At 40.6% G+C, this 18,851-nt stretch overlaps 1 protein-coding gene across 4 annotated transcripts in view; it reads right to left on the reverse strand.

Moving 5' to 3' along the window:
- Positions 1-18,851, reverse strand: part of LOC131443253 (nesprin-2-like) — a 97,570-nt gene that overhangs the window by 56,351 nt on the left and 22,368 nt on the right. For all 4 annotated transcript variants that reach the window (XM_058612700.1, XM_058612701.1, XM_058612699.1 and 1 more), the window contains exons 30-48: positions 18,039-18,814; positions 17,312-17,443; positions 17,067-17,217; positions 16,779-16,937; positions 16,007-16,174; positions 15,814-15,915; positions 15,509-15,712; positions 14,849-15,054; positions 14,144-14,251; positions 12,956-13,127; positions 11,858-12,157; positions 11,613-11,749; positions 11,261-11,390; positions 10,220-10,390; positions 8,620-10,125; positions 3,654-3,803; positions 2,476-2,631; positions 2,156-2,397; positions 26-2,063 (exon numbers count right to left, since the gene is read on the reverse strand). In XM_058612700.1, the coding sequence (XP_058468683.1) occupies positions 26-2,063; positions 2,156-2,397; positions 2,476-2,631; positions 3,654-3,803; positions 8,620-10,125; positions 10,220-10,390; positions 11,261-11,390; positions 11,613-11,749; positions 11,858-12,157; positions 12,956-13,127; positions 14,144-14,251; positions 14,849-15,054; positions 15,509-15,712; positions 15,814-15,915; positions 16,007-16,174; positions 16,779-16,937; positions 17,067-17,217; positions 17,312-17,443; positions 18,039-18,814 (7,008 nt within the window). The remainder of the gene's footprint in view (positions 1-25; positions 2,064-2,155; positions 2,398-2,475; positions 2,632-3,653; positions 3,804-8,619; positions 10,126-10,219; positions 10,391-11,260; positions 11,391-11,612; positions 11,750-11,857; positions 12,158-12,955; positions 13,128-14,143; positions 14,252-14,848; positions 15,055-15,508; positions 15,713-15,813; positions 15,916-16,006; positions 16,175-16,778; positions 16,938-17,066; positions 17,218-17,311; positions 17,444-18,038; positions 18,815-18,851) is intronic.

The raw sequence follows: 18,851 nt of genomic DNA on the forward strand, positions 1-18,851 counted from the left end.
TAAAATAAAGCATATTCAAGCTTACCATTCGCACGTGACATTTCTGTATAGCTGTGTCTATAAGTGAGTTAAGCTCCTCGTCGTTCTTCAGGTTAATGTTTTCTTTCCTTCCCAGAGCTTTTAACACCCGCATCCCAGACTTCATGTTTCTCCAAATGACCCAGGATCCTCGCAGCGCACCGTCGATTGCTTTCTCATCTGGACTGACTGGTTTGGCTTCATCCAGCTCCACTGTTGTTCTTTGGAAGAGCTCAGTTAAAGCAGGATGTTCAGAGGAAAGGTGTAGACCTGACAGGAGCTTGGCCTCAAGGTTTTTGATATCATCTGTGACAGTATGCTCCCAAGTCACCAAAGTTTCCACGGTGTGATGAATCCTCTGCCTCTCTGAATTAAGCTGGGATGGGTGCAGCTCATGAGCTATGGCCTCTAATTGGTCTCCTGCTTCTTGACACTGTGTCTTCACCAGAGGAAGTTCCACCAGGAGGGTCTGGCATAATCTGAACCTCTCACCCACACTGATTGTTCTATCTCTGGCACGCTGGATTTGCTCGTTGGCAATGTCCCTAGATTCCTCCATTTGTCTCCTCAGGTGCAGATATTTGTGTTGCTCAAAGGCACTGAGGCGAAGAGCTTTGCACCTGTCCTGCAGTTCCCCAATGGTGCACAGCAAGGCACTTCGCTTGGCCTCATGACAGTGCTGAAGCTCTTGTACCTGACACTGATTCTCCATTAGCATGTGCATCACTTGTGCTACCATTGAAAGGGTTTCCTGCCTTAAGGGGAACCTTTGCTTCTCCAGATCAGTAGAAATTTCCTTCAGGTTATTCTGGATGGTTGATAACTCCTCATCTGAAGAGGTTCGCTCATGAATCAGCTCCTCTAATTCCCAGCTGGTTGCTTTCTCGTGAGCTAGCAGTCCATCCAATTCTGTCCAAAGGCCTGACAGTCTGTTGACAAGGTAGCGGCTCTCTCCTGGACTCAACCCCTCTATGATGTCCTTGCAACTTTCTTCCATGGCCTCCACCAGTTTTAACTTGCTCTTGATCTCCACGGTGGCTAATCTGTGCCTCTCCAGCTCACTCTGCAGCTTTTGGACGTCAGCCTTGGAAACATTTTCGACATGGGAATACACGTCTCTTGTAGCATGCGATTGTGCTAGCCAGGCGTCCAAGCTAGCCAGCTGGGATAACAGTTTCTCCCTCTTCTGTAGGTGGTTCTTCATCGTGCCAAGAACATGATCCAAACTGTCTGCAATGGCTTCATAAAGGTCTTCCACTGTCTTCACTACTTGGTCACTTTCCTCTTTTTCCATATCAGAAGCTACTTCTTTTATCTCCTCTATCTGTGCTTGCATTTTAGACCGCTGGGACAAGATATCCGTTTGAAATTTCTTCATGTCAACAATTTGACTGCGCGCTTCCTCTGGGAAGAGAGCTAGTTTTTTCCCAATAGAGATGTGGTTTTCTGCCTGTTTGGCCCAGATGATCAAGTCCTGTAATTGTTTATTGATCCTGGTTAACGACGTTCCTCCACAGCTACCTGCCAAAGTGCTGAGCATTTTCTTGGTGACGTCGAGCAATGACTCCAGCTCCTGAAGCTTATTCTGGATCTCATTCTTCTCCTTCTGACCCACGGAGAAATGGACGAGAGCGTCCGACTGGGATTTTAAGTGTAGATAAAGCTGGTTATAGAGTTTTACATCCGTGGTCAGACAAGCTAGTTCTAAAGCGCTTTTGCCGTCATTGCTTTGAGGGCTGGATTTGTGAAGATCTTCAAGCTTGGCTTTCAGGTGTTCGGCCTCTTTGATGAGAACAGAGGACTGAGAGGCAGAGTTTGCGGCGTGTCGCAGAGCTCTCTTGATACTTCCTTCTAAAAGCCTCCATTCCTCTTGGACATCTCCAAGCTGGGCGAGGAGAGCGCCCGAACTCTCGGCGTCGCTCAAGTGCGCTGATAACTGGCTGCTTAGGTGAAGCAGTTCCTCCATGACGTCCTTCTTCCTTTCCATGGTTTGCAGCAGAGCATGAAGTTTCTGAGCTTGAACAGCGCTGCACCCCAAAGCATTTCTGACAAAAACCACAACACAAAAACATCACCAATCTTTATACATCAACCACATAAATAAAAGGTTTTACTTTCAGATCAATAAACGACTCACAAGCTCATGCTTTCCTTCTCAGCAGCTAAGACCTGCAGAAGAGCTCGAGCCATCTTCATCTGTCTGTGATACTGTTTGACCTGATCCAGCTGTGCCGCTTTCACCTGCAACGTAGCAGAGGCTTCGAGCAGAGCAGCACTCCGCCGTTCTTCAGCTCTCTTCAGGGCATTGGGGTCACAGTCAGTGGCATCGCTCGCGCTTTTCATAGCCGATACCTGCTCCTGCACACAGGACCTGTACTCCTGTGATGGACGACGGACAACAACTTAGTCCGTTGGTGCAAAGTAAGAATATGAAGTAAGCATCAGTACTTTACGTACCTCAGCCTCCTCCAGCTGTTTGGCCATAGCTGTGGCATCGAGTTGTGCCGGCTGGTATCGACACGCCAGGACCTGCTGGACGGTTCGTACCAACCGAATCTCTGGTTCGCCAGGAGAGGACTTCACATACCACTTCAGATCAATGTGTGGTGTCCTCTATTCAATCATAACATTAACAAACAAAATAAATAAATGAATTTGGTGAGAAACTGAAGCTTTGTTGGTGAAAATCAACTTGCAAAACTGGCAGAAAACATGAAAAAAAAAAGGGCAAGAATATTAATTTTGTATTGCCTCAATAAAGAGAAGATGCTAATTTGTTCATGGTAAGTGGGTTCTATTTTCATGCTTTTTGATACCAAGTCACTTGTTGACATGTCACAAATACTGAGTTTCTTCCTTATCTCGATTCAAGAGCATGGTCTTGAATGGATTTGGATAAACCCTGCACGCACTCAGTCTCAGTCACTCTCTCTCTCTCTCTCACATGGCTCCTGTTCAGATAAGAACAGTGGTTTTTTTGGTTTATTTTTTATCAGCACTCAGATTCACTGTTGTTGCATAAGTGACTCATATGATTCAGTTTGAAATCCTTCATCTCACGCTCAGGACACTCCAGCAGCTGTTTGAGAGCGTGAGAGCAGGATTTTCAGGGAGGAAATTGTTCCAAAATGAAAAAATAATACTCTCAAAATGAAAGCTACTGAATAAATATAGGAAATGCACTATGTACACAAAGTGAATGATAAAGTGTGGGTCATTAGACACCAGCAGGAAACCATTGTACCCTTTAGGTGCTTCCTGTATCACTTCCTGTCAGCAGCATCATGGGAATACATCATTCAAACAACTGTTACTCCCATCTCATCACTGCTCTGTTTGGAAATAACAACATTTTCATTCAACATTCAATTTCTTCACAACAAAAAGAAATTGAATCAGTAGCAAGTAGATTTCATGGAGATGATTCACCTCTAACTCTGTCCAGTTGCCACAAATTCAAATACTTTTAGAGAACTATGACATGGATGAATGAGAATCTACACAGACAGTAAATCATTTGTTCAAATATAAGCTCCTGTAAACACATTTTAACATACTCTCTGTATTGACTCACAACGTTTTTTTGCAACATATTATTAGTCAGACAGGTGCCGTTTCAACCATTTGATACTCACATTTATTATGTTTCCCCTCTCCACCAGGCTCTGTATGTCGGATAAAATATCCAGCATTGTTGCGGAGCTGCTTTTGTGGGACATCTTTGTCTCCGCAGTGGACAAACCCAGCACCGTCCTCTCAGGCTCCGCGCCTTCTTGCGTCTGAGGCTGCAAACACAGAGGACAGGGGTGGCGTCAACATTTTACCTTTCTTCTTCTTCTTCTTCTCCTGTGTTTGCTTACAGATAATAAGGGAGCTTCCTGTTTGTCCCCTGCTCCACGGCGAGTGAGCGTTGCTGCTGCTACTGTGTTGACAGTGGCCCGGCAAGTCAGTTAACTTGACTGAAGAATGTGCCTGTGTAGGGAGCAGTTCTGCCCTGAGGGACATAGACTTTGTCTATTCATCTATGAATAAGTAAATGCTGCCTTCTCCCCCCCAGCTGATTTGCAATAACTTGGTTAGATATGGGAATCACCAGAGTGGAGTATGTTTATTTACCTGGGATACTAGGCGACAAACGGGGGAAGCGCTCTTTAAAGTGCGTTTAAGTATGACCAGGACATGTGTTGTGAAAGGGTGTAGGTACAGAAGAGTGTGAAAACGTACAACTGACGGGGATAAAACAACATGGCAGAGATAGAGTTTCTGATATTTTATACTGTAAGAATCAAGTTTGACTCATAATAGTGTTTCCTTCTCATGTTGCAAGAGGCGGGGATGCGATTCAAAAAGCTTTAAGTGGTTTTACGTTGACAAAAGGGGATCACTGTGATCGCTAGGTAACAGTTCAAACACTCAGTGTATCGTTTTACACGGAGGTCTAACGTCAGCTTTTTAAATATAAAAGAAGAACACGGGGGGAAATTCAATGTCAAGAGAAAAGCACACACACAAACAGTTAAACAAAATCAACAACAATGTTGTAAAATGCGTAAGATATTAAGACATTTTTAAATATCTTACAGAATCTAATTGCAAGATATGGAGAGCAAACAACAAACTACCAGTTATGCAAGATTAAATAGTTAAATTCCAGATTAAGATGCAGTGAAAGCAGCAGAAATCTGAGCAGTTTCTAGTTTTAAGGTTATATTTGAGGCAGATTTAAAAGCCATCTGGTTCCAGCAGTCGGCAGATTATTCTCAAATGTTTCTGAATTAGTTTAATTTAACATGTAATTTTTCTAAATAAAAGGTAAGTAAACAAAAGGCCCACAGCTCAAAAGAACGAGCAAGTAACTAATATCTAAATCATATTTACATGCACCTGTCATTTATACTCAAGCTGCAGCTTCTACAGTGCAAAATCCTTAATTAAAATCAACAAATTAGTGTCTTTTAATACAAATATTCTGGTATTTAAAGGAATTTTTGGACAATCACAGTTCATTTATTACTCGCAATAGAGTTACTTGAAAGAGTGGCTTGAAAAACATCTAAAAACTAAAGAATTCTAAAGTTACTGCAGTCTCTCCATGGATATTGGCAGTTGTCACTCGTAGTTTTCTGTCTCCTGCTGTTTTTTTGTAGTAAGTACATCCTTAGTTTTAATGGACGTTCAGGTTTTATGCGTCATATTTCTTCCTTGATATCTTTATTTTTCCCCTTTCATACCTAATTTATGATCCCGTCTGTGGAGCTGGTGCAAAAACACAACAGATGCCAGGGAAAAAAAGAAAAATCCAGTTTCTGTCTCAGACTCGCAGCTTTTATATAATTCTTTTTTTTTTCTTTTGGACTTTTTGTTGTTGGTTTTTTTCAGTTTTGTGAACACTGGTATAGTTTAATGTGCAATTTGTAATTTTCACCTGAACTGATGTTATCAGTCACACAATCCTGTGACATATCTGCTGTGAACAAGGCACAAAGAACAGAAAACTACATTTTTTCAAAAATAACTAAGGACTGGACAAGAACATGCATTTGAGTGATGACATTCAAATGCCAGACGGCGACAGGAATAAATACACTTAAAGACAAATGAGTTCCAGCCATATCAAGGGCAAAACTTAAGGATAAAACGACAGTCGTGAAATGTCAAAAAAAAGCAACAACCACTCACTTTACTGTGAAGCTAAGATCAGGGCAGGAGAATAGCTCAGAATACCATGTTTGATGTGTGAAATTTAAGGTAGCAAAGGCTGTGAATTTGTCTGGGGGCATCAGACACACTTATTTTCCATCACTCAGATTTCTTTAGTAGGAGGAAAAATTTGTTAAATTTGTTTTACTTTTCATATTCTGTTTCTTAAACTTTAAAAGCTATAAATCAGACACTGGAGATGTTCATATTGAAAGTCTGTTTTTATGGGGCATCCTAGAGGGTGAATGCTATAATCTCAACATCCCCAATTTTACCTTTGTTAATTAGCTTATATGATGTAGTAATGCTGAAAACGTATATAGGGATAGTTAGGTTATTAAGTTTAAACCTATTAATTCTGCTCCTGCTGATATTTCATTACATCCATTTATTCCTGTAAAAAATTGCATGAATAATAAACACAACATTATAGCCAATTCAGATGGCTATATGCAGTATAAATGTCTAATCTGATAATGTCAAAATACTGGCTTCAAATTTGGTCATCATGGCAATTGTGTGATATAGTATTCTAATCATTTGGGTTTTTTTAATAGGGAGGTAATGTTGCGGTTTCCAGCTTGGTTACAACAATGTAATAGTGTGGTAATAAAGACATAATATTACAGTAAAAATGGGGTGGGGGAAAAAATGTATACAGTGAGATATCACAATATTTTCCATGGTGATATTATATCACTTTTGAGACACCAAGTATTGATTATTTATTTATATTTTAGCAACAGCTACAAATAATATAATATTGTAATATATTGTGACTTAAATATCCTGATAATGTATTGTGATAATATCATCGCGACTTAAATACAAGGATACTATCGTGTCATGACTTACATATTGTGACAATATATTGTTGTATTGTTACTTATATACTGTGATATCGTAACATGACTTAAATATTGGGATAATATTGTATCATGACTTAAATATCGTAATAATATATTGTTGTATCTTGATTTAAATATCGTGATAATATCGTATCATATCGTGACTTCATAATCGTGATAATATCGTATCATATTGTGACTTAAATAGCGTGATAATATCGTATCATATTGTGACTTAAATATCGTGATAATATTGTATCATATTGTGACTTAAATATCGTGATAATATTGTATCATATTGTGACTTCATTATTGTGATAATATCGTATCATATTGTGACTTAATTATTGTGATAATATCGTATCATATTGTGACTTAAATATCGTGATAATATCGTATCATATTGTGACTTAAATATCGTGATAATATCGTATCACATTGTGACTTAATAATCGCGATAATATCGTATCATATTGTGACTTAAATAGCGTGATAATATCATATCATATCGTGACTTAAATATCGTGATGACATCGTATCATATCGTGACTTGAATATCGTGATATCGTATCATGACTTAAATATTGTGATAATATTGTATCTTGACTTAAATACTGGGATTACCAAATTAATATTAAGGTAATAGCTTGGTGATGACAATTACCGATATATTACCCTAAGTAAAAGAAAATGTTTATCAATCAATTCAAATTTTATTTGTGAAGCACCAAATCCCAACATGCACTTTTACATAATAAGGGGCAGAAATATTATGATATTATGGAGAGAAGAATAGAGAAGAGAAACCCAACAGTTCACACGATGAGCAAAAAACTTGTGTTAGTGAAGAGGAACAAAGAAAACAACATCAACAAAAACTCCCTTTTAACAGGAAGAACCAGGCTCAAAGATGTGCTGCCATCTGCCTCGACCGGTTGTGGTGAAAGGAGAAAATGGAAGAGAGGTGGGAGGGAAAAGAAAAAGGAGACAGAGAAGAGAGGTGGGGGGATTGAGATGGAGACAGAAGAGCAGATGTATAACACTCGTATTCATGTCATGTCAAAAAAAGTTTATGTAATGAGATTGGTAAAACTGTTTATTCGGGTTGAGATGATATGCTTTTGTACAGAAGAGGATTGTATATCGGTACTTAAAATATATATACTTGTTTAATTGTCCCAATTGTTCTTAGTTGTTTATATTATGTTTGCATATCTATTTATTACTCTTCTCTTTTATCTTTATCCACTGCACAGCACTTTGTATTGCGATGCTAAAACGCACACAAAATAGAAACCCAACTTCAGAGACATGAATCAAGAATGAAAAAAAGTATTTTGTGGTGAATAAAGCTATTATTGTGAGCATATACTGTAGTGTGCAAATAATTAGATCTAGATTTGTTTTTTGACCATTAAGTATTAATTACAGCCCGAGCATGAACGCCAGGGGCCGAAACGGTATAATAATAATAATATTCTGAGGCACAAGGAACCTTTAGATTATTATTATTATTATTATCATCATTATTATCATTCTGTGGCTTTCCGGTCATTTTTGAGGGGGTTAACGTGCATAAAAACTCTGGAAACTTGGCCTGGAGGTCAGGTGTGGCGAAAATGCGATATTGTCATAGTGCTCTGACCTGTGTGCTGCAACAAGGCTCTATAGCGCCTGCTAAGGTGAAACATGGATAGAGCAAGCCAAAACTAAGTTGCACCGAATTAGTACTTTTAGCTATTTCTGAAATATCTTTAAAAAAAAAAAAGAAAAAATCACAATATAATGATATTGTTTTTCCTCTCCCCCTCCCTAATTGTACCTGATTGTATAATAGTGTTATTTGTGACTCAAGATGTATAAATGAAATAATAAGTTGAAATTCCTTATGTCCCAGAGATATGGGACATAAGGATATCAGCACGCCATAACCATCACATGGTGATGACTATGATAATAAAATGGTATTATCACACAATTTTTTCCCTATTATAAAATTAGAACCATACATCTATTATAATGTGTTTTGAATAAAGTTTAAAATGAAGCCCACCTGTTCCTGCGTCTCCTCTGCGTCTTCCAGCGATGCAGGTAACTCGTCTTCACCATCATCTCCTAGCAACAAAGCGATGCCTCGTCTTTTTGTCACCTCCGGGTGCTTGTTGGACTCCGGGCCTTCAGAGCCACTCGCCTCCTCTGCGTTTCCTCCTTCTGTCAACTCTGCTGCTCCTCCCGTACCTGCACTCTCTGCAGTGTCGGCACCCATCGTCTGCTCATCGTCACAGGTTGCAGTGAAGGTGTCTCCGCTCTGCACCGGACTTTCCACCGCGCACATGACTGAGCTCACGGTGCGACACAGATCTGTCGCATCCAGTTTGACACTGGGAAATGTTGTTTCTGCTGCAGTGAGCTGACATGTGGAGGAATTAAATGCCATGTCGTGATTTAATTCTGGGGATTCTGGTAATATGGCACTTGTAGACTGTACCTCATTAACCTCTGTGCTCATTGTCAAGGACTTATCTGACAATTTTGGTCCAAGACTTTCTTCTGTGATATTCCAGAGTGATTCAACGTTTCCCCTTCCCTGTCGCACAGGCGTCTCCATGTCCAACACTATTGTAAACACACTCTTTGGCGTCACCTCCATATCCCTCTCCTTTTCTTGGCCATCTTTAAAATCTTTAATCGTCTCTACATGCGCAGCTAAATGGTTTTTCCTCAAGACGTCTGTTTTGTTAGATTTGGGGCTGAGTGATTTTGAAAGCAGGTCCAGTCTCTGCTTAGTGAAGCCCGTGTTTGAAACTTCTGCGATCAGCTCCGCGCCGACGTTTTCCCTCTCCGACGCGACACGTGGCTCCATCTCCAGCACTATCGTGTACACCGTCTTTGGAGTCAGTCGCTCAAGAGCATCCGTCGTTCCCTTTGGTTGTGCCGTCGCTTCAGTGGCAGAAGGTGGGAAGTCTTTGTGTGTCGTGGCCACAGATGTGTTACAGTCCAGGATTGACGTAGCGTCTTCCTGCAGTGGTTCAGGTTCACGTGAATCTGACTTTAAAGGCTCCATTTTATTTCCAGAAAGCGTCTGAGGGTGTTCAGCGCTTTGAAGGCTGCTATCAGTGTTCCCAGTGTGACCTTCATCTGGCTCAAGATCATTTATCAAGTGTAATTTTGAAGTCAACTGTTGGATTTCAACAGAAGGCTCATGTGGGATCTTTGTATTTGGGACGTGATTACGTTCTAAGGCACCGTTTTTGGCTGATTGCATAAAGCTCCTGACTGAAATGTCTTCTCGTTCCACGTCTCTTACAGCTTCCATATTAGATCCTCCTAAATTGTTTGCGGCCGGCTCAGTTGAAGGACGCTGTCTTTCTAAAATGCTGACCAAGGCTTTGGTAACGATCGGATTTTCATTCCGATCACTTTCAGACATTCCCTCATCTGCTGCAGAAAGGGAAGGAGGCTCTGGAGGACACACGGCCACCATCTCATCCAGTGAAGCAGAATGTGATCCGTGCGTCTCCCTTTTGTCCAGTTCCACTTCATTTGGACCTTGAGTTATCTACACAAAACCCAAGGAGATTGAAAACAAGTGTTAATCTCATACCAAAAATGATTGTCGTCATCGCTTTGCAGGGACGGGGGACGGAACTCACCTGGCATTCAGACAAGGCATTAAGTACACAGGAGCTTTCAGTGAGAGCAATAGAGGCTTTTTTCTGCAGGTCCTTTGAGGCTGTTGTTCCCAAAATGTTTGGAAGAAAATCTTTGTCTGCGAGTAACTCTCTGAGATATTGTCGAAGCTGCGAACCTTCATCGGCAGCTGCCTAACGGAGCAAAGACAGGTGAACAGAAGCTTTTACAGAAGTTTTACAGAAGTTTTAACAACAAGAAACAGTAAAACTCTCTTTATAACTCACAGCTACCTGCACAAGCGGTGCTCAAACAGTTCTTGGTATCCTTTTAGATTTGTTAAGGGCCTAGCTTTTACAGAGGCTGTCATTTTGTGTCACCATGTTTCTACAAAAGTCCAAACAGCCACAGCATGCATCTTAAATTTAAACTACAGAAAAAGGAGGAAAGACATCCTGTTTGGTATGTGAAGGCCACCGTCCATTCTGGAAAAGTTTATGGATAATAAAATACAATTTGAATATACACACACTAAAACATCATGTAAATGAAGTATTCGTTTAATTCCTAGCTAGCAGATTATTTTCTGCACACAACGAAACATACAGAAAAAATTTTAAATAAGTAAAAGGACGAACAGTCTTGCAGACCGATGATAAAAATGAGTCACAACATGTTCATGATGTTCAGTTATACAAAATGAGTCACAAGCTCCGTGTGAGAACTTTCTATTATATGAGCACTTTTTTTTAAATGAGGGCATAATGGACCGGTATTTTAAGAACGGACAAAAATATGGATAATGGATAGATTTATTCCTTCAAAGCACAAACAGCACTACAAAAAAAAAAAGAAAGAATGAAAGTGTTTGTGCCGGCAGCAAGTTCATTGAATGTTTCAGCCTCTCTCATTTTCAGGGAAGTGCTTTCAGTCTCAAATTCACTTATTTCAAGCCACAGTTTTATTATTGTGGATAATGGATGTGGATTAACTTAATTGCCAGGGGTCCGAGTCAGAAGCCCAGATTACTGTGTTTCATATGAAACAGGAAAAGGAGTTATTACCTGGCCGAGTGATGCCGGTTCAGCTCCTACGGTGTGCCTCCAGCGCCGCAGCTGCTCGACCACCTCCTTCACCCGGTTAGCAGTGGCCTCTGCACACTCCTGCTTCTTCTGGAGAAAGACGGACCGGAGGCTGCAGTTGGAACAAACGCAAAAAAGAAAGAGAGGAAACAACACAACAAAAACATTTAATTATGAATTCCCGCATAGGAAATAGCTGTAGTTTATTTTGATACATGTATTAGTCGGATATTTGGCAAAATGTTGACACTGAATGACCTCTGTGTTTTGTGCTGTACACACAACATTACTGGTGAGTCAAATCATTCTGAGGGATGTGACTTCTGTGTCGTACCTGTCAAAGTCTTTAGTGACTCCATTGACGTTCACAGTGGCTTCCGAAGGGGGGACTTTCTGTGTGACGCGGGACTCGTCAGAGTCCTGCAGAGTGTGAACTCTGGAGGCCAACTCTGTCAGCCTGCTTTCAACGTCCTGAGAGAAGCAAAATTGAAAACAAGCTTTTATATATTTATTTTTAATGTTTGAGTCGTTGTAAACAGGTGAATTCATTGAAGCTACTCTAACTCAAGTGTCTGTTACCTGTATGACGCACCACTGCTGTTTGAGCTGCCTCACATCACGGTTGACGCGCAGGTTTCCAACATTTTCTGCCAGATCTTTCACAGCCGCGTGAACACTGGAGAGCTCGTCCTTCACTTGATGAACTGTCAGGCTGCTGTTCTCTGTGAGGAGCACTGCCAGGGTTTCTGTGATGCTGCTGCTGTCTAGCGCCCTCTTGTGTTGCTGGAGGTGGGAGAGGCTGCCGTCACCGATCGAGTCCTTCGGTGCTTCAAGTTGGGACGTTTGTGTTTCTAGGTTTGCTGAGTCTTCCAGCAATGTCTGAAGAGTAGAGACAATGATGGATCAACATCTTCTGTGGTATGATAAATAGAAAAATCTCAGTTTTTATGTGAAAGATGAGAGACCAGATCATATAATCTGCTGGAAACCTTGTAAAACATGTATAAACAAAACCTTTACTTAGTTACATTTACTCAATTTTAGGTCCCCAAGGTTTAGGATTTGGGTGTTGAGGCACTTTAATTTTACTTAGATGTTTGTTTGTTTTTGTTTTATTTCTCCTTTTGTCTGTATATGTTCTTGCAGATTTATTAGTTAATACTGTACATATACATCACACCCTATATAAATATGCCATAAATAACCTCTTGAGAACTGTTATTGTCATATAAACTTCAGAAAAAAAGTCAATCAGGGTTATTAAATGTGTAGTAATTAGAGATCATGCAAACATTTGGTTTCAAGGTCCCGTATCTGAATGTTCTTAGCTTTCATATTCAAATATTGAAGTTAAAAATAAATCAAACCTTTTGAATTTCTAAATGTGGAGTGAGACTGTGGAATAATATAAACAGGAAACTGTGCAAACATTAACCTGAACATTAATTATTTTTTCATGAACTTTTACTCCTTTCTTGCACAAAATTCAACCACTTTTAATGACCCATGTCTATTTATGGAATTTCCAAAGACAAGGGTCAAGAACATTTTCTTTTCAAATTCACAAACTTTTAAGGATTTCAAGGACCTGTGCACTGCACTTCCTGCCAGTTTTATCCAATATAAATGCACCTCTATCAAATGAGCACACGCATCTGACACGCCACACGTGTTCACCTCGGTTGATTGAGGATGAGGACGCTGCTTCTCTTCTTCTCCGTGTAGAACGACAGAGTAGAAGTTGCGGTATCTCTCCAAAAGTTTGCTGCTTTCAAGCACCGGTGCCGTTTGCTGAAGGTCACTGCTTTGCAAGGACGACACGAGCCGACTGAGGACGTCTGTCCTCACTCTGTAAAGAAAGAGAGAAAACAGCGGGGGCGTGACGTTTGGAAAACTGTTTATTCACAATATCAGATGTTAATATGGACATAAAAAACTAAGCCGTGCCTTTGTCAAGGTTACCAAAGATATACTACACTCCAACAAAGTGTAGAAAATAACTAAATAATAATTCACTTTATTTATGCAAATATAGCACTCTTCCCTTTGGTTGGATCACAGTTTTTTAGAATTTTGTGGTGTATTATTTATTCGGGGAAAACTTGAATTAAGGCATTATTTTTTAATCCCATTTGGAATTTTGTACAATTCCTGCACACGTGCTTCACAATAACAATACTTGGAAACATTAAATGAACAGTTTAGTTAGCTTTATTTGCACGTTATATATAAAAGAAACACAAAAAGTCTAGACAAAAAGGCTGAGAAAGACACAACCCACGTAACACAATGTACAGTGTATTTAAAAGGTGCAGTGTCTCTGCAGTGCAAAATGCTTTACCTACTAATGTGTGACCTCGTCTTTCCGAACAGTCACATGAGGATTGAACTTAACTTCTAATTATTTACTGGCTTTTAAAAAGGCCGTCTACTGCTGCATTGTAAATGGAAATAAAAAGCAGGATAGAAACAGGTTTGTGACATTAATTACAGTATCTCTTTAACTGTATAATTTTCCTACTTTGGTGAGACAACAAACAATGAACGAGTCATCCCAGAGTCATCTTAAGGCGATACACACCTCCATAATCCATGTGTCACAAATCACAAAGGGAAATGCTGCTATCATCTTAAATAAGGGTTAATCTTATGAGTAAATGTATGTATTCATGTGTAGAGACAGACATTTACAGCAGCGGGTTTGACAGACACTGATTTACAGTATTGTGTCAATGGATTTAACCTAAATACTCATTGTTATACAGCCCTGATAACAGCTCATTATTCCTTAATAATAGGGGTAGGGGTCTCAGTTTCTACAGATTCTACAGGGTTTTTTTCTAAAAGAAAATAAACCTTAGTTACCTTAGTTTAAGAGCTTCCTCTTGCAGGAGAATAACATCCTCCCCCTTGGCTGCTTTTTCCTCAGCGCCTTGAAGCCATCGCTCCAACTGCTCACACTCCATTTGCAGCCTGAAAAAAATGTACAACACACTGTAGATTAAAAAGTGACAAAATACGTGCACCGGGATTATTTATTTTGCTTATTGTGGTAAACTAACACACTCGAGGTAAACTCTAGAGCAGAGGTCTCAAACTCAGGGCCCAGCTGATCGATTTCATGCAGCCTTTCACTTAATTTCTTGTTACTGATAATGAAAACATGGCTGCAGCTGTCAGCGAGGTGATAGAATATAATACTAAATATGTTTGAATCACAATAATAGATTTGATTATTTCTTACATTATTTCATGCATTACATTTAACATTAAATTTAATCCTCACATTTTTACAAATTAAAAAAAACTATATATTGATTGAGAATCCTTTTTTTCCTCAATAGTTTCCATGTCGTGTAACCCACTGACTCGACACTAGTGCTTCATTGTTTGGCATTAGTTGAGCTACATGTCTTTTTTGCAGGATCACACTAAGTCGTCAAGCAAAAAAACAGCTATTGGACAACAATAAAAGATTGAATTATGTGTGGTTTCATGAGACACAGTTGCTGTCAATCAACACTCCACTTATCTCTGTGCACATTAGATGACAGGTCATTTCTCTGGTACCTGTCCAGATCCTGGATGTTCCGCTGAGTGCGTTCTTCCACCTCAGAGAAGAGCTGGTGCGAGTTTCGGACTTCCTCCTGCAGCCGGACGACTCCCGCGCACAGACTCTGCAGACCATGTGGACTGGAGATGGAGGACAGAACCTGCACATCCTCAATCAAACCCTCTGCTTGTTCATCCTGGCTCTGGAGTTTCAGACACAAATCCTGAAGAGGAGGAGAATAAAAATCCACGTTTCAGCGTCAGGACTTCATGTCACCGCGTCACAGCTTCATTCGGCGAGTTTTACAAACATTACAAACATTCTACAGTTTGTTTGTTTTTTAACACATTTGTTTGGTTACTTCTCTCTGCTGCTCATGGTGTTTGGGCAAATAGCTTCCCAGGGTGAACAAACACCAGGTTAAAGGTTCCGGGGGCGAACCAAGTGAAAGGTTGGGGAGGGGTGTGAAACAGTTTTGTAAAGATTAGAATTTTTCAAATAAATTAATTAAGTCATTTAAGAGTATGATTAATTATTAGATAAATGAAGGTTCTAAATAAGTATTTATTGCTGATAGTGTCACTTTAAATACTACATTATTAGAGCTCTACCAAATGGTGAAAATAACAGCTTAGAACAGCTTAATATAAAGTTTGAGTGTTATTTTATTAACTTACTTTAAGTTGTGCAAGGACTGTTGAGACGTCTGAGCCCCTGAGAGTGAGGAGAGACTCCTGAATCCTTCGCAGGGATGTGAAGCACTCGGTCGTCCTGGCAGATATTTGTTCCTTGGCAGCCACCGTCTGCCTGTAAACATCCTCGGATTCTGAAACGAGCTCCTTCAGCTGCTCCAGCTTCTTCCTCATCTGGTTCCCCGTCACCTGGACAAAAAACAAAACAACATTTAAAAACCAAGACGCCATCGTTTCATCATCATCATCATCATCATCATCATCATGTGAGCATCATCATCACGTTGCACCTGCAGCTCCAGCAGCGGGTCTGTGCTTTGAAGCAGCGACTGAATCTCGCTGGCTTTACGTTCAAAATGCTCCACTCGCTTTTCCTGGGACACAATCTCACTCTGCAAACATAAACATGATTATTTATAAGTATTTATTTATCTTCTCATTAGACAGTCAAGAGAAGTGCGAGATTATAAGAGGGTTTTTTACCTTCAGCGGCTCGATGTCGTCCTCGGACTGAAAAGACGGCGACTGGACAAACGTGTTTACTTTAGCGGAGGTCCAGTTCTCTACCTCTGCTCCGAGCTGAAGGACTCCACCCCACAGAGTCAGGCCCAGACGCAGGTTTTCAAGGTGGGAATCTGTTCGCTCTGATATCTGCGAGGATCACAGTGAACAACAGCTCTCATTTCAGAAAACCCAACCTCTGCTCATCCTAAATGATCCTATTCAGTCTCCTGCAAATTAGACAGGCCTAGTTTTTAAATCTCTTTTTAAAAAAAAATCTCTCCTCCTTTTTATTTACAGTTTATTTATTGTTTTAATTTCAATGGGCTTGTTATTTGTACTTGTTTTACGTCTTTTAATTTATTTGTATTCCTTGTGTGAGCTGTTGGATTGGAGACGCTTCACTTATTCACTCACATGTATGCGTTCATCAAATATGAAACAAAGCAGGGAGTAAATTCTGCTCTGTTTGAAATTTGGAAATACTTCACAGTTCAAAATTCACTTTTATGAACAAAAAGAAAACACAGTATAACAAAAAATATGGAGGATGACAAATGGCAATATATAATAAATAAATAAAGTAGAGAAATACTCATATACATATATAAACAAAGGATTTTTTTGTTGTGAAAGAAGAAATATCAACAAGTAATAACAACTATAAACTACAACAGGGCATTAAATGTGACATAAAGGCTAAAAAACACAGAATAATCAGTCAAAATTGAGAGTTTAACACAGCTACACTCACGTCCAGCCAGCTGTCCGTGAGCGTATCGGCTTCACTCTCGAATAGGATGGCGTCGCACTCTGGCATCCGACGCAGGTGAGTGTGAATCTGCCGACAGACGCTGCGGACATCCTCGATGCTGTCTCCGGCGTGGTGAAGCTCAGCTTTCGTTTCCTGAACCTTGATAACAGACGCAGAAACACAGACACTCAGTCTCCACTTTATTAGGAACACCCGTTCAACTGCTTATTAATGTGAACATCTAATAAATCATACATCTGTGCTCAGAAAACAGTTGACATGTGATACCTTTGTGTATAACCTCTGCAGGTTTTCTCTCCCCATGTATGAGGCTTTTTCACTGATGGTGGTTTCTGCTCTCTGTAACGTCCCGCTCAGCTCAGCGCGCACGCTCTGAAACCTCTTCATCAGCTCAGTGAGGACACAGCAAAGCTCCAGCCTGTATATCATCAACAACACAACACAAGTGGAGTGACAGAGTAGTGAATAATGAAAGACAGGACATTTCTGTGTTTTCTGCTCTTTTCTTTTACCGTTCAGTTACAGCTCTCGTCGTCTCGTCCCAGACGTCCTTGACTTCGCCGCTCTGAGGAGAATGTTGTGCGTGATGCAGCTCGGAGAGGAGGCCGGCGAGGCGACTGTCCAGCTCTGTCAGAGCACGTTTCCTGAAGGAGATGAAGGTGAAGATAAAGACATGAGTGCAGAGCAGAAAAATACACTTTCTGTGAGAATTGTCCTCTGTGTCATTTATACTCTAGTTTTCTGACATAACTAAATAAACTCTAATTTGTGGACATTTATGCTCTTAACAATATCCTGGAAAAAGCACTGATAAAGGTACTGCACATTATACTACACAAAGTCTAGGAAGAAATGTGTAAAAAGACATTTTACGTAAGTACGATTTTTCTAAGCATGAGCAAAATATAGTAGATGATGATTTAAAAATGTTTGAGGGGGAAATAACATGGTTTGAGTGGACATATTTATGCTTTTATGCCCTTTTCCACTTTTCCACTGTTCCATTGTAATTTAACACTTCAAAATAATATTAGTTGTTACAGAAATGGCTGTAAATCAGTCGCAGAATTATGTTTGCTCGATTTTATGTTTTAAATTGTGTCCACGACAGTTTGTCATCTTTATAAAATGGGTCCCCGTATAATAAGTGTGGGAAACACCTGTTCAGTTGTTGTAAAATGTTATTCTAGTTACTTCTTCATTGCAGTTATCAGAGGATTCACAGAGATTAAACTCTACCTCAGCTGCAGAGCGGGCAGCGTGGCCTCGTGTAGCCTCACATGTTCAGCTGCTCTCCTTATGTCCCTCAGTGCTCCTAAGAAGGCAGCTCTCCTCTGGACAAAACTCTGCTTCTCTTCTCCTTCTCCCTTAACGCAGCTCCCTCTCCTCCTCTGACCCTCCACGTCTCCTTCAGCCTTCTGCTCCTCCTCCTCTCTCTGTGGCTCTACCTCTGCATCCACTTCAGCCTCCAACCTTGACTCCTGCTCCCCCTCACGTGGAGGTGGATGCTCCTGCTCCGGATGTGTCTCTGTCACACGCATCTTCACAGGACTAAACTCCTCATTGCTCTCCTGGTGTTTGGCCTCCTCCACATCCACCGTGTTCCTTGGCAATGATGTTACCACTTCCTGTTGCGTCACAGTTGTGGTCAGAATCGTCCCCGCTGCTTTTAAATCCCCGTCAGCAACATCAGATTGTTCAGTCTGCAAACTGTGCTGCATCGGTCTCTGCCAAGAAAGTCTATCCAGCTCCTGCTCTGCCTCGTCTTGCTGCCTGTGTGTGTTCGGCTTTGCCAGGAAGGCTGCTGGGATCTCTGCCTTGCCTTCACTCAGAGCAGCTAAGACGAAGTGATCCCCAGCCTGGGCAGCAAACTCAACATTCCCCAGCTGCTGTTGGAATATTTGGAGATCTCCAACACTGCTGCAGGGAGTCTGGTGGAGGGATGTGGTTTCTGGATGTTGTGTTTCCTCTTGGCTGCTTTGCGTCAACGGTTTCCTCAGCCTCTCGTTCATCTCCTGGAAGACACAATAGGAAAAAAAAGTAATATTTGCA

The sequence above is a fragment of the Solea solea genome, chromosome 17 (assembly GCF_958295425.1).
Source record: "Solea solea chromosome 17, fSolSol10.1, whole genome shotgun sequence".
NCBI classification, from domain to species: Eukaryota; Metazoa; Chordata; class Actinopteri; order Pleuronectiformes; family Soleidae; genus Solea; species Solea solea.